A 24,292-nucleotide genomic window follows, 5' to 3' on the forward strand; every position below is an offset into this window, starting at 1 on the left:
GGGATTACTTAAATCTAATTCCTTTCCCAACTAAAGCTAATCAGTTGAACCAATGGAAACTTGGTAAATCACGGCTTTTGTAAATTTTACTGATTCTATAGTTCCATTCTAGCTAACATTAACAAATTAGATACAGGTCTTAGAATAGAATCCCCAGAATCCTCTAGCTAGCATGGGCAATTCTAAGAGAAACTTTTCCAAGTTCTCTGCTAGGGCTTAATTGATGAAGGACTATCATATCCCAACAAGGCATCAAGACACAAGGAAGCGGCCAAAATTCTAGATTTTGGAATCTAGATCCTGCCAAAATTCTAGATTTGGGGAGAGTTAGTCTTGAGGTAAATTTTGATATGATCCATTGTTTAAAGGAGCTCAGGATAGCAGATACAGGTTTCTCCACTCCTTCTCTTTAAACTACACAAATGTGTAATACATGCTGAGGCTGAAAGTAGTTGTGGATGGTTCAAGGTTGCTCTGGATATTTGCATCTGAATGAGCCCAGATGACTGTGGTCTTAGTCTAGTATGTCAGTGTCTACACTTCCTTGGTTCAGAGAACATAAGATGAGCCCTGCTGAGTCATATCAATAGACTATATTACATCACTAAGTATAGTACATCTATAGTATATCACTAACTAACTGTGGCCTTCCAGATCTTACTGGATTGCACATTCCAACATTCCTTATAACTGACTATGCTGATAATGGGTATTGCAGACCAGCAATATTTGGAGGGCTGCACTTTGCCCATCTCTGAGATGTGCTTGGTTATTTTATTTTAGTAACATTTCCTACATGTTGTTTTACTGGGGAAAAGAGGTTTGCTGTTATGTGCCTTCAAATTGACTCTGAGATATGATGATCTTACCATAGGGTTTTCTTGGCAAGGTTTATTCAGAAGAGATTTGCATCATATTTATTTTAGTCTGAGAGAGTATAGCTTACCCAGAGATATCCAGTTGGTTTCCATGGCTGAGTGGGGGTGGCTGGGTTCAAATTTTGGTCTCCCAAAGGGCAAGACTCAAGCCACTATATCATGCTATCTTTCTCAGGTTACTGGCTATAAACTACTGTAATTTCTTGTATACATTCCTATCAGCTTTTTAAAACAGGTGTTACATTAACCACATTTCAGTTTCCATGTGCAACTGTAATGCAGTTCTAACTAAGCCTATACACATGAACAAATGCATATTGATGCCTTGTGTGACCTACTTTCTTTTCAATCCCTTTCTTTTTTTGTTTCTCTTCTGCACAGTTTTCAGTTGTAAGCTGCTTGGGGCCGAGACCTGTCCTAAGTGCATTTTTTGAAGATTCATTTTTCAGAACAACAACATGTCTGCATATATTTACAACTAGCAGTGATAATACAAACTGATCCTACCATGCAAAATGGCCACACTCTTCAGGCTATAAATCAGCAAGCACATTTTTCTGCCTTGAATAAAAGCAGTTATGAATTTAATGTTTATTCATCTCATCCCTGTAGTCACAGTATGGAGTTTTGTTAGAAATGCTACAGCAGAGCTATCTTACAATTGCCTGATGGACTGGCATGAAATGGCTAAGGCTGATTCATCTGTCCCAACAGAGAGAAAGGTTTGGCTTTGTTTATGTGTGTGTTTTGTTTTGGCTGCTGATGCACAACCTGAATTAGTCCCATGTCAACTGAACAGAATCCTTTTACCTTTTGAAGCAAAGAAATAAACTTTCCTTCTTTGAACAAAGAGGCAGGGAATGAGTTTAAATATGTATTACTCATCGCTGTACCACTAGACAAGTCTGCTCTTGGTGGTGGGCGATACAGCAGGACAGGGTGATTTAAGGCGCATCTACACTAGCAATAATGCAGTATGACACCAATTTAAGTGCTGTAGCTCCATCCCATAGAATCATGGAATTTGTAGTTTTACAAGAACTTTAGCCTTCTCTGCCAAAGAGTGCTCGTGCCTCACAAAACGACAAATCCCAGGATTCTGTAAGATGGTGCCATGGCAGCTGCATCATTTCTACAGTGTAGATCAGGGGTAGGCAACCTGCGGCCCGCGGGCCGGATGCAGCCCAGCAAGGCCTTGGGACCGGCCCCAGCCCGGTCTTGCCGCCGATTGCCGCCGGAGCCTTTGGCCTCTCGCGTGAGGGTGTGGGGCCTTTGGCCTATCAGGAGGAGGCGGGCAAGGGGGCAAGTGGCAGGTAAGGGGGGGGCAATTGTCTATAGAAGCCTCCGAAACATGCATTTATATTAACATTTTTAAAAAAATCAGCAATTTTTTTTGCGTGTCCTCCATTTTTTAAAAAACGTGCCCTCCATTTGAAAATTTTGTCCTACATTTGTCCCGGTTTATTTATTTGATTATTTTTTAAAAAAATTATTTACTTTTTGACTTTGGCCCTCCAGTTGTCTGAGGGACAGCAACCTGGCCCCCGGCTCAAAAAGGTTGCCTACCCCTGGTGTAGATGCATCCTCTGAGTCCAAATGAAGGTCAGCCCCATTTATCTCAACAAGCCTTGTGTATACTACTGCATCATCTCTGAACATTTAGAGCTTGTCTGGTTTCAGAAGCTAAGTAGGGTCAGGTCTGGTTAATACCTGTATGGGAGACCACCAGGGATTACTATGGATCTCTAGATAGGGCTAGGAAATAATCCTGTTTGACACTGACATCCATCTCTATAGTTGCAGAGACCAAGTTATGGATAGATGGATGGACTGAAGGTCTGACATAGTAGCAGCTCCTCTTGTCCCTACATATAAGATTGAGCTGTTATTGTTATGCGATGCACAGTCTAACTCTGCATCTATATTGCAGAATTAATGCAGTTTGACACTGCTTTAAGTGCTATGGCTCAATGCTATGGAATTCTGGGTTTTATAGTTTTGTGAGATATTTAGTCTTCTATCTCATAGAGCTCTGTTGCCACAACAAACTACAAACCCCAGGATTTCATAGGATGGAGCCATGACAGTTAACATATTTGAGACCGCATTAATGCTGCAGTGTGGCAGCAGCCTTAAAGCTCCTTAGGATGAAATCCAAGGCAATGATGATAGTTATAGTAGTTTGTTATTCTTCTTGTTGTTGTTGTCGTTGTGTGCCTTCAAGTCATTTCCGACTTATGGTGAGCGTAAGGCGAACCTATCATGGGGTTTTCTTGGTAAGTGTCCTTGGAGGAGGTTTACCATGGCCATCTTCTGAGGCTGAGAGAGTGACTTGCCCTAGGCCAAACTGCTATAAGTGTATAGTATAGTGTAGATGTACTCTCAGTTATTTATGTATTGTGATTCTTATTTTCTAAATTAAATCTTGTTTTCCAGTTCGGCCACTTTGGGTCCTGTAGGGGAAGACAATTGGGATATCAGTAAAATGAATTAAAAAATATTGATTGATTGTTGAACAGCAAACTATTACAAAGGAAATCTCCAGTTTGGGAGAAACTACAACTCCCACAATGTTCCACAATCCTCCATGCTGGGGGGGGGGGGGGGTCGGTCTGAAAGCAATAAAAGGGAAGGCGATGGAAAAGCTGAGCTGGGAAATCTCGCTGAATGAGTGCAGCCTGTCTGCTTCCCAGCCTTTCTTGCTCTCTTCCCACTGAATCCTTCGCCTGCTATTAATTCAAGCTGTGCTAAACGCCGCCTGTTCCGAGCAGATAAGGCTCAAGCCATTTAACCCTTTGGAGAGCTTGGCAACTGTCTGCAAGGCAGTTTATCAGCCTGCCCTTTGGACAAAGAGGGCTGCCTGGCAAAGCCCCTGGAGGGATGGACCGTTTAAAAAAGAAACCTCAGGAGCAAGAGGCTCGTCGGATTTCCTCCAGGCACAGCGACACGTGTTCTGCATGTGAGAAAGCTGGTTCATTCAAACCCAGGGAAAAGGTGGAATGGCAGGGAAGGCGGGGGAGGCGCATCCTTCTTGACCTGGTTTAAAAGCCTTGTGTCTGGGCTACTCAGGCTGCATCCACACTGCAGAAATAATCCGGGTTGACGCCACGTTTACTACCCTGGCTCAGTGCTAATTGTAGACAAAGAATACCCAGAGGTGGTTTGGCCACTTCCTCCTTCTGAAATATAGCCTACACCACCTGGCGTTCCTTGACCGTCTCCCATCCAAGTACTATCCAGGGCTGACCCTGCTTAGGTCCAAAACGCACTGCGGAAATAATCCAGTTTGAGGCCTCCTTAAGTGCTTTGCCTCAACGCTAGGGAATTCTGGGAATTGTAACTCATGTGAGCCTTCTCTGTCAGAATTGTAGCTTTGTGAGCCTTCTCTGGTGCCACAACAAACTACAGTTCCCAGGATTCCCTAGCGCTGAACCTGGACAGCTAAGGGGGTCTCAAACCGGGTTATTTCTGCAATCTGGACGCAGCCTCAGTCACGGCCTCTTTCTCTCCCTCTGGCTGCTTCCACACTGCAAAGATAATCCAGGTCGACACTGCTTTAGCAAGCTTGGTTCAACGCACTGGAATTCTGGGAACGGTAGTTTTGTGAGCCATTTCGTCTTCTCTGTCAGAGAGCTCTGGTGCCACCACAAACTCCAATTCCCGGAATCCCATAGCAATCAAAGTAGTGTCCACCTGAATAATTTCGGCAGTGCAGATGGAGCTTCTCTCTTTAAGTACAAAATCTGCATATATTTTATTTATTTATTTATTTATTTATTTATTTATATAATTCCACATCTGAGGGTTGGTTCCGTTGTACGTTGAAGAGTACATACAAGAGTAGAAGAATCAATCGGGTTGTATTGTGAGGGTCAAGGAAATGCACTGTCTAAACAGTAAGGCGCTGTTCATACAATAATAAGCAAGCTTCGGGCATTAATGTTTGGTAGTGTGTAACAGTTAATATGTTTATCCCAAAATATATGTAGTTTGAAGGAGGCCTTTTTGGGGAGGATGGAATGCAGAAGGGATTCAGGGATACTCAAGGTCCCAGACTCCTCAGGAGAACAAAAGAGCCTTCATAACAGACTGATAGGGAAAGTCTGGTTGTTGGAGTGCCAGTGTTATCTCCTGCCTACTGGGATGCTATATAGGGCTGCTCCCCGCTTTGTTAGCTGCACAGTTTGGTAGAAGCTATTCCCCTGCGCCAGTGCATGCATTAAAGTCATCTGAACCGTGGACCTAGTCTGGAGTCTTCTTACTAGTACTGCACTGCAGAAAGCATCCGCTTTAGTGACCCCACTTTAACGGCCATGACATTCTAGTAGTTTTGGGAGACCTTTGTCTGTCAGAGAACTCTGGTGCCACCAAAAACTACAATACAATTCCCAGAATGCCATAGCATTGAGCCATAGCAGCTAAAGTGGTGTCGACTTGGATTATTTCTGCAGTGCAGATGCAACCTCTCCTCTCTCTCTCTCAATCTCTCTCTCTCTGTCACACACACACACACACACCTCTCTTCCTTGCTGTTCTTCCGAACAGCTCTTGCCTCGCTCCGTTCCCACATTATTGGCTGCTGAGAAGCCCCCTCCAGAGACCTCCTAACCTTTCAGAGATATTGCCCTGCAACGCTTCCCTGTCTGGGCATCAGCATGCCTTCGCAAGGAGCCTGAGCGGAGCGGTCCAGTCCCTGCCTTGCCTTCCCGACGCCTCCATCTCCCTCTCCATCCTCTTCTCTCTTCTGCCTTCGCCTCTCGCTCCAGGAAGAAAAGCCAAGCTGAACCAGAGGTAAACGGAGCCCTCCTTTCGCCTCCCTTCCTTTCCACTCTGCTTTGCCTTCGATCTCATCTTCTTTTTCTCCCTCCCTCCTTCCCCTCTTTTGAATCTCGCCTTTTCTCCTCCTCCTCCACAGAACCCTTCCCTGCCAGAGGTCCTCCTTTTCCAGGACATCTCCTCCCTTACAACCTTCTTTTATTCTAAACTGCCCTCCATTTGGAGCTAAGGACTAAGAGGCATACCTTTCTGCTCCTAGGAGTGCTTTTCGCTTTTCTCCCTTTTTGAGGTGCCTTGGCCTCCTGTGCAGGGTCACCCTCATCTGGTCCTCCTTTCCCAAGGACCTGTCCTCCATTTCAACCTTCTTCTGTCCAGGAAGAACTCCAAACTCCATTTGGAGCAGGATTCAGAAGCATGCCCATTCTGTTTCCAGGAGGGTTTGGTACTTTTCTTTGGGCATTGTCCTCCACCCCCCCCCCCGTGGAATGTCCTCCATTTGACGGTGCCTTGTCCTCTTTATCGGTGAGGACCTCGAGTCATCCTGAGGAACAAGACGTGGGTTTATGCAGGTGTCAAGGGCGGCTTTAGAGAGGATGCTGCGTCCCTGAACTTCATCCCTCCCTCCCTCCATCCATTCAGGAAGACATGAAGAAAAGGAAAACTTTTGCACCTTACCAGGCTGGGCAAGTATAAAAATGACACCGGGGAGGGGAAGCTTTCCGGCTAGGAATATGTCCCTTTTGGCGACGAGGTCCTTAGATGTTGTTCTCATGGGTTGTCAAGTTGCTTCTAAGTTAGGATGACCTAAGTTGATAGCCTGTCCTTGGCAAGATTTATTCCCATCTTACCCATTGCCTACTTCTGAGGCTGAGAGAGTGTGACTTGCCCAAAGTCCACTGATGACTTTTTATGGCTGAGAGGGGATTCGAACCCAGGTCTCCAGGAATCCCAGTCCGTTATTCAAACCACGAAACCAAGCTGACTCTTACGAACTATTATTATTATTATTATTATTATTATTATTATTATTTCCCGCCTTTCTCCCAGTATGGGGACTCAATATGGATAGGGAGGGAGATTGGAAGGAGGGAGAGTATGAAGAAAATACCTTCCTTCCTTCCTTCCTTCCTTCCTTCCTTCTCCGGATTTTGAAAAAGTTCACTAGCTGTCACTGTCAGCTTTTCCGACTTGAGAACTAGGTGCTACCCATTGCCATGAGATGGACTTTAGAGGAAGGCTACTCCAAGGGGAGGAGGTCCCTGGACCAGTTATGGTCCCTGAGCCACGGACTGAACACCCCCCCCCCCCGGCCTGTTTCCAGGAAAGAAAGAAACAATGGTCGCCAACGGGGCCCAAATAGAGTGCCAATCTCTAGCACACTGGAAATAACGATATTCATAATAATTGTCGGTTTCTGGCATCAGGCAGCCTGGGAAGATCTGCTTTAAAGGATGATAGACAGGTAAGCTCAGAGTCCCAAATACCCTAAGGGCACCAGATCCTGCCCGATCTTGGAAGCTTAGCAGGGTCAGGATGGGAGACCGTCAAAGAATACCAGGTGCTTCAGCTGTATTTCACAGGAAGAAACAGGTAACGCCACCTCTGAGGATTCCTTGCCTTCCTTCCTGTTCGTTTCTAATTTATAGTGAACTTGTTATGGGGTTTTCTTGGCTAGGTTTGCTCAGAGGAGGTTTACCGTTGCCTTCCCCTGAGGCTGAGGGTGTGTGACTTTCCCAAGGTTTCATGGCAGAGCTGGGAATCAAACCCTGGTCTCTAGATGTTCAAATATGCCACGCTGGCTCCTAGGCTGGGTAGGTAGCTGTGGATTATGCTGCTTAGACTTATGGGGAAAGCGTGGCAAATATGTATGCAAAGCATGCAAAGGGATCTGGCAGCCCCTCTGAGACGGACTGAAAGAGAGAAGTTGGTAGCACGAGCTTTGATAGACTTGAGCAGTCTTTCTCAGATGCATTAAGCGGCGTGTGGTACAGAGACCTTTCCTTCCATCATGCTTTCCGGGGGGGGGGGGGGCGCTACTGGGCTGTTTTTGACAGTTCGCAAAGTCGGAGCCAAGCGGTGCCAAGAATGGGAGAGGCAGGGAGAGGAGCAGGAGAGGAAGGAGACGTAGTTTGGCCTTCTTTTCGCTTTCCAGAACTTCTGGATCGCTTAACCTCCCCACCAGGAGGCTGAGAAAGGCGGCTGTCCCCAAGGATGCGAACTTGCTTCGATTCTTTTGTCCTGTAACGGCGCAGAGACTCAGGATCCGCCTCCTCTGTGAAGTCTTTCCTAGGCGCTTTGGCTAGGAGAAGTACAAAAGCGGCTCTGCTCTGGTGCCACCACGAACTACCGTTCCCAGAATTCCATAGCATGGAACCATGGCAGTTAAAGTGGGGTCAAACTGGATTATTTCTGCAGGGTGGATGCGGCCCAGACTTAAGCCTCAGCATGAGAGAGAGCATGAATGACTGGAAAAGACAAAGATGCCTAGGAAAGGTCATAGAAAGAGGGGGAAACCACTTGCAGGATGGCTGGATGCTATCAAAAAGGGCACAAGGCTGAGCTTGGCGGGCCTGAGCAGAGCAGTGGAGGACAGGAGGTCTTGGAGATGCCTCATCCACAGGGTCGCCATGAATCGAAGTGGATTCAAGGGCAGTTAACAAGACTGAAGACCATTTGACTCCCGGGTAGCGTTTAGGAGTGGACTGGCATGTTAACTTTCCCTTAAGGCAGAGTTTTTTCCACCAGCTACACTTGCTCTTCCAATTGGAGTTGTTAAGAGTGAGTTGATGTACTTCTCCTGTGTGCCTTCAAGTCGTTCCCGACTTACGGAGACTCTAAAGAGAACCTATCATTCTTGGTAAGATTTGTTCAGAGGGGTGTGTGTGTGTGTTTGCCTTTGTCTTCTGAGGCTGAGAGTGTGACTTGCCCAAGGTCACCCTTGGGTTTCCAAGGATGAGCGGGGATTCGAACCCAGGCTTCCCAGAGTCCTAGTGCAAGACTGCACCAAGCTGCCTCCTGAGTTGGTTTATCCCTAATTTTTAAACGCAGCCTTTTGGGAGCTAGGTATTAATGCCTAACTAGCGTTACTTTAGAGCAGTGGTCCTCAAACTGTGCCCTTTAAGAGATGCTGGACTTCAGCTCCCAGAAGCCTCAGCTATGTTGACCAATAGTCTGGGATTCTGGGAACTGAAGTCCAAAATCCCTTAAAGGGCACAGTTTGAGGACCACTGCTTTAGAGCATTACGAGGATGTAGTGCTTCTGGATTCGTTATCTGGGCAAAGGATTGATTTGGGAGCTTCTGGTTGCATTTACAGCCGGATACACTATCTAGTAAGGTTCGGCTGAATCCAAATTGAAATAGGTGGTTCCTTTTGCTCCCTTTCCCAAAATGACATTATGTTGGAAGTACTCTTTCTTTCTACCAAATTTGCAGGTTTAGGATCCCAGCTATTTAATTTTACCGAAGTTAGGGAGGAAATCAGGGCAGGTTAAGGACAGGAGGCTATATCCACACAGCAAAATAATGGAACTTCGATATTGCTTCAAGCATCAGGGCTCCACTTTATAGACTCCTTGGGTTTTGTTGTTTGGTGAGCTGTCCTGCCCTGAATCACACCTCTAGAGAGAATTGTGAGTGAAACAGCAAATCCCAGCATTCTGGAGCTGTGGCATTTAAAGAGGAATCAAAGGGCTACAGTTGTGCAATGATAATAAAAAAACACCAACCTGGTATAAATGGAATTGGGAGTTTACTTACTTTGTTTCCGCAAAGAGGAATGAAGGGTATGGAGGAGATCCTGAACAAAGAGGGGACTGTTCAGATAATGTGTTAGGATACAGTGCAAAATCTCAGAACTTGCAAGCAACCCATCCATTCATAACCAGACTTGTCAACCCCCCCCCCCCCCGCTCCAGTGAAAGGGGTGAGAATGAGAACTATGCCCCAAGACACACTGCAGAAATAATCCGGTTTGAGACCTCTTTAACTGCCCTGGCTCATTGCAAGGCAATTCTGGGAAGTGGAGTTAGCCTCCTCTGTTAGAGAGCTCTGATGCCACAATAAACTACAATTCCCAGGATTCCCTAGCAGAGAGCCAGGGCAGTTCAAGAGGTCTCAAACTGGATTACTTCTGCAGTGTGTTTTGGACCTATATGTCAGGAGTGAGTGGGCATAAAGGCCGGGGCATTGCCCACTCCCAAATAAGAATACTGTGCCCCAACGAAATTTTCTATCAGTCTCCAAATTTTTTAGCATTGCAGTGATCTAAAACTTCAGCTGAGCATTTGGAAACACAGTTTAGGCATCCAAAGGGGGAGAAAAAAAATCCGAAGAGTGGCAAGCGAAGTGAGCAATAAATACAAGAGTTCTAGAGTTGGACGATTTCTGATGGCTAATTCTTTGCAATGCTAGAAATTTGCAGACTAAAAGAAAACTTATTGGGCAGGGGAGAAGTCTTTTGTGAAGGGGATGCCCTCATTTTGCCCCAGCCTTCCATAATAAAGGTACCCAGGACCTACGAATAGATTGATCTTTCCATGATTTGCAGTTAGAGCAGCTGGAGTTTCTGATCCTCAATAGTTTAACAGCAGAGCAGTCCATGATGTGACCCTAAATCTCGTTGTTTAAATGAGTCCATCCTGGGCTCAGCAGAACAAGGCTGGTTCAACGATCCTCCAATTCATGGACTTGTGAAGTTTTTAATCCTAAATTTCTTTCTTTTGCTCCTGTAAAGGTACCAATCAGGAGAAACAAACAAACTAAGTCCATGATCCAAGATGGCTTTTTATTTTGCATGCAAATGAACACAGGGGAATCATTTCTACCAAACTGTGCCGCAGGACAAAGCGGAGAGCAGCCTTTTATACAGAAGACAGTGCTTAAGTTTCGGGCACCCTCCTTCTGAACTTTCAATAACCCAAATTTAGAAAGTGTGTTCTTAACATTTAATGAGGACGAAACTCTATGTCTTATCATTTGGCACCGAAAACTGATTTATCTCCCTCCTTGTCTGGGTCAGCTTGGCCTTGACTCTACAGGTGCACTGTCATCGTGCCAAAACTCAGAAAGGGGAAGGTGGGGAGAGAAAGTAAGGAGTAGAAGGCGGGCAACACAGCCAAAGGAAGAGCAGCGAGAGAGAGGGGGGTTTATCAAACCCTAACACTCCCAAGGGGTTATCAGGGGTGCATCTACACTGTGGAAACAATGCGCTTTGGCACCACTTTAGCTCCATCCTACTGAATCCTGAGATTGGTCCTTTTGTGATATTCTTTTGTGACACTCTTTGGCAGTGGTGTCAAACTACCTTGTTTCTACCCAAGGACCGAGGACATCACAGGGAGACCAGCTGTCCTAACCACAAAGGAGGACAAGGCACCCGAAAATGTAGGACTAGCGAGAAAAACGTGCGGGGCATGGCCAAATAAAAAGCTAGAAACCCTTAATATAAATAAGAGTTTACTGCTTCTCAGGCTCCAAATGGAGGGCATTGTGGAATTCTTCCGGACTGGAATGTAGGACATGTTTGGCTGCATCCACATTGCAGAAATAACCGTTTTGTTGCTGCTTTAACTGCCAGTGCTCAAGGCTATGGCATTCTGGGTATCACAGTTGGTTGTGGCACCACAGCGAAGCAATTGCAATTCCCAGAATGTCATAGCCTTGAGACCTGGCAGTTAAAGCAGCATCAAAACTGATTATTTCTGCAGTGTAGATGCCTCCTAAATCGGATCTAGAGAGACTGGAGAAAAGAGAAGAAGGAGAAGGAAAAGGTGGAGGGAGGCAGAGGCGGGCTGACTGGGGAATCCCCGCGTCATCCTTGGCGTTTCCCCCTGGAAGGATCCGCCCATAGGGAGTCCCCAGACAAGGACTGCCCTTGACCCGGGCCAGAGAAACACAGGCGCCCGAGAGGCAGTGCCTGGCTGGGGCTCTTTCGCCTCCCTCGGCAGCAGAGTCCGACGAAAGGACTCTTGCATGCCTTGGAATTGGGATCGGACCTCAGTCTTGCCTTGTGCCGTCTGTACCTTCGGAGGAGGAGGAATAACAATAGAAATAACAACAGTAGCCGTAGTCCTTTTGCTTCTTCATACTCGCTTCCTGCATGCCTTGGGACTGGATTTGGGATTTGGACCTCGGTCTTGCCTTGTCCCTCCTATACCTGTATAACAGCAGTAGTAGGAATAATGCTAGACATAACCACAGTAGTAGTTCTTTTTCTCCATCATCATCATCATCATCATCATCATCATCATCATCATCATCATCATCATCCGAACGAAACAAAAGTTAACCTACTCGCTTCTTGTGTGCCTTTGAACTGGAACTGGACCTGGGTCTTGCCTAGTTCCTTCTATACCTGTATAGGAGCAGTAGTCGTAGTAGTAATAGAAATACTTTAACAGTAGTAGTAACCCTTTGTCTCCTTCGTCACCTTCATCGTCAGCATAATTTTTTCTGTTACTTCTTCTTCTGCTTCGCCACCATCATTATCATTTCTTCTTCATCATCATCTCATCGTCATCATCATCATCTGAACGTAATAAAAGTTAACCTCCTCGCTTCCTGTATGCTTTTGAATTGGAATTGTATCTGGGTCTTGCCTAGTCCCTTCTACATCTGTATGGTAGTAATAGTAGCAGCAACAATAGAAACAACAACAGCAGTAGCAGTTCCATTTCATATTCTTCTTCTTCGTCGTCGTCATCATCATCATCACTTCTTCTTCTTCTTCTTCTTCTTCGTCTTCGTCTTCGTCTTTGTCGTCATCAACAACAACAACAACAACAATTGAACGTAGTAAAAGTTAACCTGCTTGTTTCCTATGTGCTTTTGAATTGGAAATGTACCTGGGTCTTACCTATTTTCTCATATATCTGTGTAATAGTAGTAGTAGAGGAAGTAGTAATAGATCTTCTTCTTCTCATCATCATCATCCGACGTAATAAAAGTTAACCTCCTCGCTTCCTGTATGCCTTTGAATTGGAATCGCACCTGCGTCTTGCCTATCGCTGTATAGTAGTAGTACTAGTAAAAGCAGTAGTTCTTCTTCAGCCTTCCTTTTCGTTGTCACCATTTCATCATCATCATCATCATCATCATCATCATCTTGTAATCAGAAGGAAACAGGACATTTTTTGGTTGTAGTGTCCGTTTTAAGTCATTTCCGACCTAACGTCGAACCCAAGGCGACCCCACGACCAGGTTTTCTGGGGCTGAGAGTCACCCAAGGGCTTTCCCTGGCCGACCAGAGTTGGGGGCAAAACCAAGAAGAAAAGGCCATTAGAAGGAGGCGCAATGGGCCATTTCATTTTGGGCAGAGTCGTCCAATCCCCGGAGGGCAGGAGATGTTCAGCTGTCTATTTCAATTCTCATCGGGGGAGGGTTGTCGCGGCTTCCTTTTGCCCACTGGGGACGATTTAAAAACAAAACCAATCTGTAATTGGGTTTCATCTGGAACATTCTTGGTAGCAACATACTCCAGGGACTTGGCTTACAAGATCAGCCCAGCCAAAATCTAGTAGACCCTTTGGGGAAATTACTGGAGCGATCCAATGGAAAATCACTGAACTGATCCAATGGGACCAAGCGACGAAGAAGATGCGGCTTTTTCTCCATCTTTATTTTTTTTTTGCCATCGCTTCATTATTATTATTTTAAAAAAATACAGATTCGTGGCTGGAAAAATCCGAGACATTTCAAAAAGCATTCGTCAAAGATTAGATTCTTTCGATCCCAGTGAAGACTGGACGGGTGTGTGTGTTGAAAGCAGCCCTTTTGCAACGGGAATTAAAATCTGGATGCTATTCGGTCGTTCTTTTTTGGACCAGATGGGTGCTGGATGTGTCTAAATAGGGAGCGGAGGGTTACAAACAACAACCATAAGAGTGGCTTGCCTTTCTCGACCTATTTGTGCAATGATATGTGAGATAATGCCTTCTCCAAGGCCAGGATGGAGACTGCTTTGGCTAAACTGCACGGATGGCTCCTTCTCATCCTCCTCTCTGTTTTATAAATACATCTGGGCTTTCTAACCCGGGTCACAAAAACATTAGGAGCAATGAAACATACACACACACATCCCAGTCTTTTGGTGCAGTATAAATGCACCCATTTGCACCTGCAGTGAATTCAAAAACGTATTTGAGCTTGACGCCACATCGGATGGTGTAAATACGGTTTTAATCGTAGTATAAAAACCCACTGTTTGGTACTCTAAATCCAAACTAATAGAATTATTATTACTGTTATTATTATTATTATTGCAGCTACGCAAAGCGTTGCAAGGTTGCCCTTGTCGCTTTGACCTCCTTTCTCTTGATAATTCAGGCTTTCTTCCACCTCCCTTCCAAGTCTGATTTCAATCCGTCACTCCATATAAAATATTTGCAATATTTCGGGTTGGATTTAGATCTCTCCCGTCCCTTCCTTCTCTCTCTCTTTCGCACACGAAAATCCACTGTCTCAGTACCACCGGCAGGACCTTATTTTAGAAATATTTAATTGCCGTATTAATATTTGGGGGAGGAGGGAAAGATTTCTCCTTGGAAGATGCTCACAGCTGCTGCGATCCTCTTTTGTCTCTTGCCTGGGAGAAATCCCATGGAAGGCCACGGGGCTTACTTCTGAGAAGATAGGCAAGGAATTGCGGATAGGTTTTTTTTTGGGGGGGGGAAACCAGCCTCCTCACCATGTCCGCCCATAAAACAGAAATGCGTTTTCCTTGTTGCAGTGTTTTGGAAGGCTGGGCTGCTGTCTAAAATTAATTTTTTTGTGGAACTGAATGGCCATTTTTATTTATTTAATTACTTATTTTTAGTAATATCGTATGAAATGCTACGTAATAAGACACCTGGTCTACAGAGCGCAAATAAGGATAAGCAAGTCTTTCTCTCTCTCTCTCTCTCCACACACACACACATATATTGTCAAGTGTGTGTGTGTAGAGAGAGAAGAAGAAGAAGATATATATATATATATATATGTGTGTGTGTGTGTGTGTGTGTGTCTTCTTTCTCCGTGTGTGTGTGTGTGTGTGTGTGTATATATATATATATATAGTCACTTTCTTTCTCCGTTTATAAATATAGCCAGTTTCTCTTTCTCTCTCCTTTTATATATATAGTCACTCTTTCTTTCTCTCCATATATATATGTATATATATAGTCACACGTGTATACTCTTGAAATAACAATATAAATATTAATGTTGAGGATTATTGAGGATGAATAGAAACATTGTTATCGACATATTACGAAATAGGAAAAACCATCTTGCAAACCCGCGTTCCAGACTAGCATTTCTTTTTGACACCTCCCAAAAACCAAACCGGTCCTCAGGCTTCCTTTCCTGCTAAGCCACAGTCGCATCCCTTCAGTGGCATGGAACCAAATTCGCCATCTTTCCAGGCCTTCCTTTCCCTCCTCTTTCCCCAAACGAAAAAGGGCCCAAATCGGATTGGGGGGGGGGAGGAGAAGGAAGGGAGGGAAAGAAAGCAGATCTAAAATGGAAGAAGGAAGACAACATAAAAGATTTCAAATAAGAAATGATCCCCTTCCTAGGGTTGGGTTTTGAACTGATTTCCTTTGGGGTTTGAGAGTTAGAAGGGAGCTCTCTCTCTCTCTGTCCCCACCTTGCCTTGGAGGGTCGTCTGCACCTGCAAAAGAGCAGAAACGGGCTGGAGGTCCCATCGTCCCCCTCCCCTCCATCTGCAGTATTTCTCAGGCGTGGGTGTTGCTGTTATGTGTGTGGGGAGGGAGAAAAAAAACAGGAGGAAGGGAGAAGGTTTGGATGGGGATTGGCAGCACCTCCCCCAGAAATGCAGCAAACCTTACTTGGTGCGTTAACCCCCCCCTCTTTTTTTTCCTCTCTCTCTCTCTCAATCTCTCTATTTCCCCTCCCCTTCCTTTGCAAAGAGGGACGTGTGGGGCTGGGGAAGCGTTGTGCCCAAGGCTTGCGTTGCCAGTCTGGTGATCGCCTCACGTCCCTCTGCTTTTTTCCCTCCTCCCTTCTCTCTCTCAGTCTCTCTCTCTTATTTTTTCCTCTCTCCCTCCCCTCCCTCTTGCTCCCCCCCTTCTCCCCCAGGCTCCTCTGCATTGCCTAGCCTTGCCTTGCCTTGCATTGCCACCGCGGAAGCCACCGAGAGAAGGCAAGCGCAGCCAGCCGCCTTGGGAAGCTGGGCCAGTGCCAGGCGGGCATCCGAGGGGGCACCCGCCATCGCCCCGTCCTTCACAGCCCCACCGACTTCCCTGTGGATCCTATGCGCCAGGAAGAAGGCGAGGGGAGGCTCGTGGGGCAGCCTGGACCTGTGGGGCGGTGTCATGCTCCAAGGGACCCTGCAGAGGAGGAGAAGACGAGGGTCCAGTGCCAAGAGGGAAGGGAGATAGCCCCCTGGTAGGGCACCCATCCCGATCCCCAGCAAATACCCAGACATTGTTTGTTCCTCCCCTTGTTTCTCCTCCTTTGCGAACCCAAGCTCGGCGCCTCCTCCTCCTCCTCCGTTGCCCCCCAACTTAACCAGGCCATACAAAGGGGTCCACCATGGCCACCCTGATCCGCAGCAAGCTCTCCAACGTGGCCACCTCGGTCTCCCACAAGTCCTCGGCCAAAGTCAGCGGGGTCTTCGCCCGCATGGGCTTCCAGGCAGCCACCGACGAGGAGGCGGTGGGCTTCGTCCACTGCGACGACCTGGATTACGAGCATCGCCAGGGGCTCCAGATGGACATCCTCAAGGCCGACGGCAACGGCAGCGAGGAAGGAGGCGGCGGAGAGGCGCCCTTGGAAGGGGACCTCCACTACCAGAGGGACGGGACGGGCCCCCTGCCCCCCTCCGCCTCCAAGGACGAGGGGGTCTGCTCCGAGCTCTCCGGACAAGGCAAGCCCAGGATCACCGCCTGGGAAGCCGGATGGAATGTCACCAATGCCATCCAGGTAAAGCTTTGGACAGAACCACCTTGGCTCTGTGGAGGTCAGAGGCAAGTCCCCCCATCCGACTTCGTTCCTTCAGGACATGCGATGCCCCCTTCGGAGGCATTGCGGGTCCTGGGGGAACGAAGTCGGATGAGGGGACTTGCCCCTGACCTCCACAGAGCCAAGGTGTCAACCTTGCCCTCACTCACCCTCCCCACCCTCCTCCCTTCACCCAGAACAGATGTCCATCTGATCCTTGGTCGTTATTGTTCCGTTGATCAATCTTCGTCTGATCGTTGTAGCATTAGCTGCTGAACAGATAGCTGAAAGGGATTTAGGAATCCTCGCAGACTATGAGTCAATCCTGTGATGCGGCAGCTGAAAAAGCCAAGACGATTCTAGGCTTCATCAATAGACCTGGGGGACGAAGGGGACTTGTCCCTGACCTCTACAGTGCCCACCTTGTCCCCCTCCTCCCCTCACCCAGGACAGAGGGCCCTCTGAGCAATGGTCATTACTGATCATTCTTCGTCTGATCATAGTTGATCGATTGTACATAAAGGTGAAAGGGATCTAGTTGCTGAACAGACAGGTGAAAAGGTTCTAGGAATCCTCGCAGAGCGCCAATTGGATATGAGTCAACCCTGTGATGCGGCAGTTGAAAAAGCCAAGGCGATTCTAGGCTGCATCATCAATAGAGGTGGGAACGGGAGGGGGGGACTTGTTCCTGACCTCCACAATGCCAGGGTGCCAATCTTGTCCTCAGGCACCCTCCTCTCCTCCCCTAGGGGAGATGAGCCTCTGACCATTAGTCATTATTATTCCGTTGATCATTCTTCGTCTGATCGTTGTAGCATCAGTTGCTGAACAGACAGGTGACAGGGATCCTCACAGAGCACCCAGTGAATATGAGTCAACCCTGTGATGCGGCAGATGAAAAAGCCAAGGCGATTCTAGGCTGCATCAACAGAGTGGGGGGGGGGGGGGACTTGCCCCTGACTTCCACAGAACCAAGGTGCCAGTCTTGCCCTCAGGCACCCACTCCCCCCTCCTCGATTGGCTAAAAAAAAGCCCATGCGATTCTAGGTTGCCTCAATAGATGGGTGGCAAAACTGCTTAATTAGGGTCAGTTCCTCTCTGATTTTGTTAGAATAGAATCATACGGAGCGCAAGGGCCAGCAGACCCAACCCACTGCCATGCAGGTATACAAGCAAATACAAGAATTCTGTACCAGAAACGAGCAAAGCACTCAGGACAGATGGACATCTGATAGTTGGTCATTATTGCGTTGTTTATTATTCGTCTGGTCATTGTAGTATCAGCTACTGAACAGGCAATTGAAAGGGATTTAGGAATCTCAGGCAGACCACCAATTGAAGTGCAACCCTGTGATGCGGCAGCTCCAAAAGCCAAGGTGATTCTAGGCTGCATCAATAGAGGAGGGGGGGAGGAGGGGGGGCTTGCCCCTGAATGCTATATTGCCAGGGTGCCAACCTTGTCCCTGGGCACCCTCCCCTCTCACCCTCCTCCCCTCACCAAGAACAGAGGGCCATCTGAGCATTGGTCGTGATTACTATTACTATAACCCATGCCATGCCATGCTATGCCGAGATGCAAGAATGCAATACCAGAAACGATCAAAGCACCCAGGACAGAGGGCCGTCTGATCGTTGGTAAGTATTCAGTTGATCGTTTTTCATTTGGTACTGAACATGCACGTCTTATAAAAGGGACCTAGGAATCCTAGCAGACCACCAACTGAACATGAGTCAACCCTGTGATGCGGCAGCTAAACAAGCCCATGCGATTCTAGGCTGCATCAATAGATGGGTGGTAAAATTGCTTCACTGTGGTCAGTTACACCAAAATGGTGAAGGTTCTGAGGACGATGTCTTATGAGGAGTGGCTTAGGGAGCTGGGGATGTTTAGCCTGGAGAAGAGACGGTTAAGAGGTGGTAGCCCTGTTTAAATATTTGAAAAGATGTCATATATTGAGGAGGGAACAAGCTTGTTTTCTGCTGCTCCAGAGACTAGGACCCGGAGCAATGGATTCAAGGAAAAGAGGTCCCACCTCAACATTAGGAAGAATCTCCTGACAGTAAGAGCTGTGTGGCAGTGGAATATGCTGCCTCGGAGTGTGGTGGAGTCTTCTTCTTTGGAAGTTTTTAAATAGAGGCTGGATGGCCGTCTGTTGGGGATATTTTGATTGTGAGTTCCTGCATGGCAGGGGGTTGGACTGGATGGCCCTTGAGTGTCTTCCAACTCTATGATTCTATGATGGGTTTCACACTGGAGCGCATGCCCTGTAGAACCCTTGCCTCTTCCTTCAATGGGAAGGGTCTCCAGTGGTCATCTAGACCAACCCGAACGACGGGAGGGGGTTAGGACGAATGGCCCAGGTCTGGGTTGACTGAGTTCTTGGTGATCTTAGGTTCAAATAATAAAGTGTAAAAAACCCCACCCCAAACCCATTTTTGGATGCATGCTGAAATGATCTTATCTACACCAACAGTCAAACAACGGCTCCTTTTTGTGCTTCCAGGCAAGATGGCTAGAAAAATGCCAAAGGTTGGCAGTCTCTCACTCCCCATTGTGCCCAGTGGGGTTGACTTAAGGAATCCAGAAAGCAATCCTTTGAGAGGAAGACATTTCTAGCATAATCTTTCCTAGATTCTAAGCACATACAAGATTGCCCCCGTAGGTTATGTGCAAAAATAGGTAGACAGCAGTTACACAAGTCTTCTGGTTCATATTTATTTCCACGTGATTTAACACACACACACACACACACACACACACACACACACACACACACACACAGAGTATATATATATGGTGCATATGCATAGCAGGACTTCTGACAGGGTTCTGGACCTGACTGAGGCAACAGATGGCCCAAACAGAAGAGCTTGCTCCCTCCCTCAGGCCTTTTACCTTCACCCCCTTCTCCCCCAGTTCATTCAGCATATTTGCAATGTAACTTCCAGTAGATGAAAAGGAAAATGAAGCAAAAATCCAGATCACCTTTGCCTTTTCCTATTTTGCACTGTGGCTCTTAGCCTGTAATCATATCCATACTTACTTGAAAGTAAGCCCCACTGAACTCGATAGAATTTAATTCCGTTATAGGTAGTTTTAAACTGCAACATCTTAACGCATCCTCTCCATGCATTAAATAATAATAACAACAATAATAATTGTAATAATATCGTTGTTATCATCATAATCTGCAGAAGTGCAGGTGCATAAAGATAAGAACTCCTTTTACAGACTTGGAACAAAATCCCATCCAGGAACGGTTTTGTGTTTTTATCAGTTCAATCAGATGTACTTCATATCCCCAAATAATATTGATCAGGAGGTGCATTCCTATGTATTTCCATAGCCATGATACATTTTTTTTCGTTTGGGTTAAAGGATTAGATACAAAATTCCCCCAAGACCCGAATTATCTTCATTTTTTTTGTCAACACCAGTAAAATTCGAGCTGTCAAGTTTTTATTTTCACCAAGCTTTAGAGTGCGGGTAGGATATGGCAGTCTTAAATTAAATTAAACAATGTAAAAAGAAAATGAAATGTTTTCTGTTGAAGCTCAGCATGGCTGAAAATCCTATACCACTTGAACGGAAGGGACCTCAATCGAATTCAGTGGGGCTTACTTTGGAGTAGTTATCTAGGCTGCTATAAAACAGTTCAGCCAGAGGCAGCTTATTCAGTTGCTAAAGAGAGCTGTAGTTTAGCTAAGGAACTTAACCGGAACGTTTTCTATCCCTCGCCTTAAATGTCCATCCACAGTAATGCATTAGAATCCAATAACTGTTAGTCTGATAGATCAATATACCTTTGAGACTAACTGAAAGAAAGAAGCTGGTGTAGCATGAGCTTTTGTAGACTTGAGTCTACTTCCTTATGCATCTGAGGAAGTAGATTCAAGTTGAGGGAATCTCATACTATACCAGCTTCTCCCTTTCAGTAATGCATTAGTCAGTGTTGATTTGCAGAACTGCAGGTTTAGGCATTTGGGGTGGTCTGAAGGGGAGGAATGAAACTGTCTCCAAGGGAATAATTGCTAGGGATTTAAATACTAATATTGCCCCTGATGATGTGCCAAGTGCATCAATTAAAAACAAAACACACTGTATCAATGGCTTACCAAAAAAATCCAGACTAGATGTGGAATGAGAAGGGACAGGTGAAAGGTTACTTGTCAATGATTTTAGCAGATATCTGCTTTTTAAGAAGTGCAGAAAGAATCTCACTTCTTTCATTGATTGTGATCTCAAAAAACAAAACAAAGATTAAGGAATCCAGTAACAGTTACAGAAGCAGCCTTGAACCTATTTGCTTTGACCTTAGTGCTTAGGAAGTGCATTCAGGATTAAGATGATACTATGATGGTTTCGTAATATTGACAGCAATCATGCTGCTGACAACTGACATTAAATTCAAGACATTACGTGTATTTCTTTACATTATACTAACTTTAAAGTGGAAGAGTTTTTAAAAAGCATTTTTCAGACCATTAAAATCACTAAAATATTGTGGTTTCTTTCTTGCTTAAAATATTTGAAATATTTTGGATTAATAAATATCTGCACTGTTATCCTAGTTGCATAAGGGTTTCATGGATGCATCCTGCTGTTTGATCTTTTATGAATTAGTATATGCAAGAAAATGAAGTGTGATATTTCAGCTTCTACAAGTCTTAATGTTTATTTGAATGCATCGAATGGGGAGGATCAAGGGTTTGCTGTCTGCATTGGTCCCTGTATTGGGAAAGTGAATGATCATAGGCTAAATAAAATGAGCGATACAGTCTCCATTTTGTTTCTTTCTAGGGGATGTTTGTTCTTGGTCTGCCCTATGCTATTCTTCATGGTGGATACCTAGGACTCTTTTTAATTATTTTTGCAGCAGTGGTTTGCTGCTACACTGGGAAAATCCTTATTGCCTGTCTCTATGAAGAGAATGAAGATGGGGAGATAGTCAGGGTGAGAGACTCCTATGTGGACATTGCTAACGCTTGCTGCACTCCCAGGTTTCCCACACTTGGGGGCAGGATTGTCAACGTGGCTCAGATCATAGAGTTGGTCATGACCTGCATCCTATATGTGGTGGTCAGTGGCAACCTGATGTACAATAGCTTCCCAAATTTGCCAGTCTCCCAGAAATCATGGTCCATCATTGCCACAGCAGTGCTCCTGCCTTGCGCTTTCTTGAAGAATCTCAAGGCTGTCTCCAAGTTCAGCTTGCTCTGCACCTTGGCCCATTTTGTGATCAACATTTTAGTGATTGCGTACTGCCTCTCCAGAGCTCGCGACTGGGCGTGGGATAAAGTCAAGTTTTACATCGATGTCAAGAAGTTCCCCATCTCCATTGGCATCATTGTCTTCAGTTACACTTCTCAGATCTTTCTGCCTTCCTTGGAAGGGAACATGCAGAACCCCAAGGAGTTCCACTGCATGATGAACTGGACTCACATAGCTGCTTGCATCCTGAAGGGACTCTTTGCCTTGGTAGCCTACCTGACTTGGGCCGACGACACAAAAGAAGTCATCACAGACAACTTGCCATCAACCATTAGGGCTGTGGTTAACCTTTTTTTGGTGGCCAAAGCCTTGCTTTCCTACCCACTGCCTTTCTTTGCAGCTGTGGAGGTCCTGGAGAGATCCCTTTTCCAAGATGGAAACAGGGCCTTCTTCCCTAATTGTTATGGGGGGGATGGGAGGATCAAATCCTGGGGGCTCACCCTTAGGTGTGCTCTGGTGGTGTTCACCCTGTTGATGGCCATTTATGTCCCCCATTTTGCCCTTCTGATGGGCCTCACAGGGAGCCTCACAGGAGCAGGCCTCTGCTTCCTACTTCCCAGCCTCTTCCATCTCAAGCTTTTGTGGAGGAAACTCTTGTGGCACCATGTCTTCTTTGATGTGGCCATTTTTGTAATAGGTGGTATATGCAGTGTGTCCGGGTTCATTCACTCTTTAGAAGGCCTCATTGAGGCTTTTAGATACAATGCAGAAGACTGAAGTCTAGACTGAGCTGATTTTATTAAAAGGTGGAGGAAAGAGAGAGAAAAATCACACAGAACACCCACACAACCAAATGATGATGCATCCCCATAAAGGAGAAATGTTGTTATTTTAGTTAAATCTTCCCAAAAGTTTTATCATACAACCTTCAGCAAAGTTTGCAGATCAAAAGCGTATTCTACAGACTTTTTAAATAAACTATGGGGAAAATATAAATATATATTTTGTATGATTTAGATATTATCAGAGAGAAAATATGAACTATTTCCTTGTCCCACTCATTCAATAGTCTAAACTCTCTAATCTCTGTAAGGAAATTCAGACGTCCCATTTGGAAATAGTGAGTGGTTTCATGGTAATATTTTGCAAATGTTATGCAATTAAGTCTCTTTAAGAAACAAATATACATGTCAGCCCAATTGCTTGGAGTCATTGTGATGAAACATACAATTTGGTGAACCTTAATGTAAGATTTAGACTGTATGAATAACAAATTAAAATGGCTGTGATGACCAAAAATGTCTCCAATGAGCAGTAGTGTTTACACTGTATATTAAATCACCAGTAAGGACAGCTTAATACTTCCATACCAACTCATGCCCAATTCCAACACTTCCCATTTATGACTAAGAATCATCTGGCCTCCAGTTGAGATCAGAGAATTGAAGTCCAGTTCTGGATTGGAGCATTTTCCTTTCTTTCTAAATTACAAGAATAAATAAATATCTAGATAGATAAATCAGTGGATTTGAAAAGTATTCTGGATATGAAACCAACACACACACAAGAAAACCATTCTGTGCAACTACCAGATCTGTGGAGCTGTTTCAAATGTATGTGTGCTGTAATTGTGGTAAATAAGATGACAAATGTATATCAGAAAAATATCTTTAACATATAATGTGGTACATAAATATATCAAACAATAAAGAGAAACCATAACAACTGTGGCTGGAATTGTTTGTTCTAGGGAACACTCAAAGATCATTTATAACACACTGTAGTGTGTTCAAAACATTACACATACATTGTCTTATTGCAACAACCCACACAAGCCTGAATTGTATTGGCAGACCCAGCTAGAGAAGATCCAGTGAATCAATTGCTGCATGGTAAGTGAACACCTATTTAAATCCAACTGATCCAAAGGACCAACAATAGGATTCAGGCCTAATTTGCCATTCTACAGACATATTGGAGTGAATCCAGGTGAATACAATGATTTTTCTTCTGGGTAGATGAGATTGTACTATAAGACTAGTAGACACAAACCAGAGGCTGAGAAACCAGGCCTGGTCTATTAAGGCATGCATGCAGTCAACACAAGCAGGTATAAATTATGAGCTTGCAAGATCTTGGCTCACCTGTACAGTTGGATGTCAGACATAAGTGCCATTGATTCCAGTGGTCTGCAGTAAGTGTGCATAGGCTAATGTCCTCAATCTCTTACCTCCTTCCTTATGCTAATTCTCATCTAATCCAAGTGAATGTGTCATTTGTTCCAGGCATGGAGAACCTTTGCTGTTCCAGATGTTTTGAACATCAACTCCCAGAAGTCCCAGCTAGCATGGCCAATGGTAAGCTGAAGTCCAAAACATCTGGAGGGTCTAAAGTTCCTTATTTCTGTTGTACAGGCAACACCTGATGAAAGTAATTTGGAGGAACAGAGATAGCTACTAGGAGAAATACGTTTCTGCTTTGCC

General features: G+C 45.4%; 1 protein-coding gene across 3 annotated transcripts; it reads left to right on the forward strand.

Moving 5' to 3' along the window:
• The first annotated feature begins 5,393 nt into the window (after positions 1–5,393).
• SLC32A1 (solute carrier family 32 member 1) lies at positions 5,394–23,534 on the forward strand. 3 transcript variants are annotated; one of them, XM_089513998.1, is made up of 4 exons: positions 5,394–5,669; positions 6,182–6,337; positions 15,565–16,579; positions 21,399–23,534. In XM_089513998.1, exons 3-4 carry the CDS (start codon positions 16,190–16,192, stop codon positions 22,584–22,586), a joined length of 1,578 nt encoding a protein of 525 aa, XP_089370124.1. In that variant the 5' UTR covers positions 5,394–5,669; positions 6,182–6,337; positions 15,565–16,189; the 3' UTR covers positions 22,587–23,534. The 3 variants fall into 3 exon arrangements, with proteins under 3 accessions (XP_089370124.1, XP_089370123.1, XP_089370125.1); XM_089513997.1 differs by having other exon boundaries at positions 5,394–6,337; positions 15,734–16,579; XM_089513999.1 differs by lacking the exon at positions 6,182–6,337 and having other exon boundaries at positions 15,734–16,579.
• The last annotated feature ends 758 nt before the right edge of the window (positions 23,535–24,292 follow it).

Source organism: Sceloporus occidentalis, unplaced genomic scaffold (assembly GCF_023333645.1).
Source record: "Sceloporus occidentalis isolate IW3139 unplaced genomic scaffold, rSceOcc1.0.p SCAF_3, whole genome shotgun sequence".
Taxonomy (NCBI): Eukaryota; Metazoa; Chordata; class Lepidosauria; order Squamata; family Phrynosomatidae; genus Sceloporus; species Sceloporus occidentalis.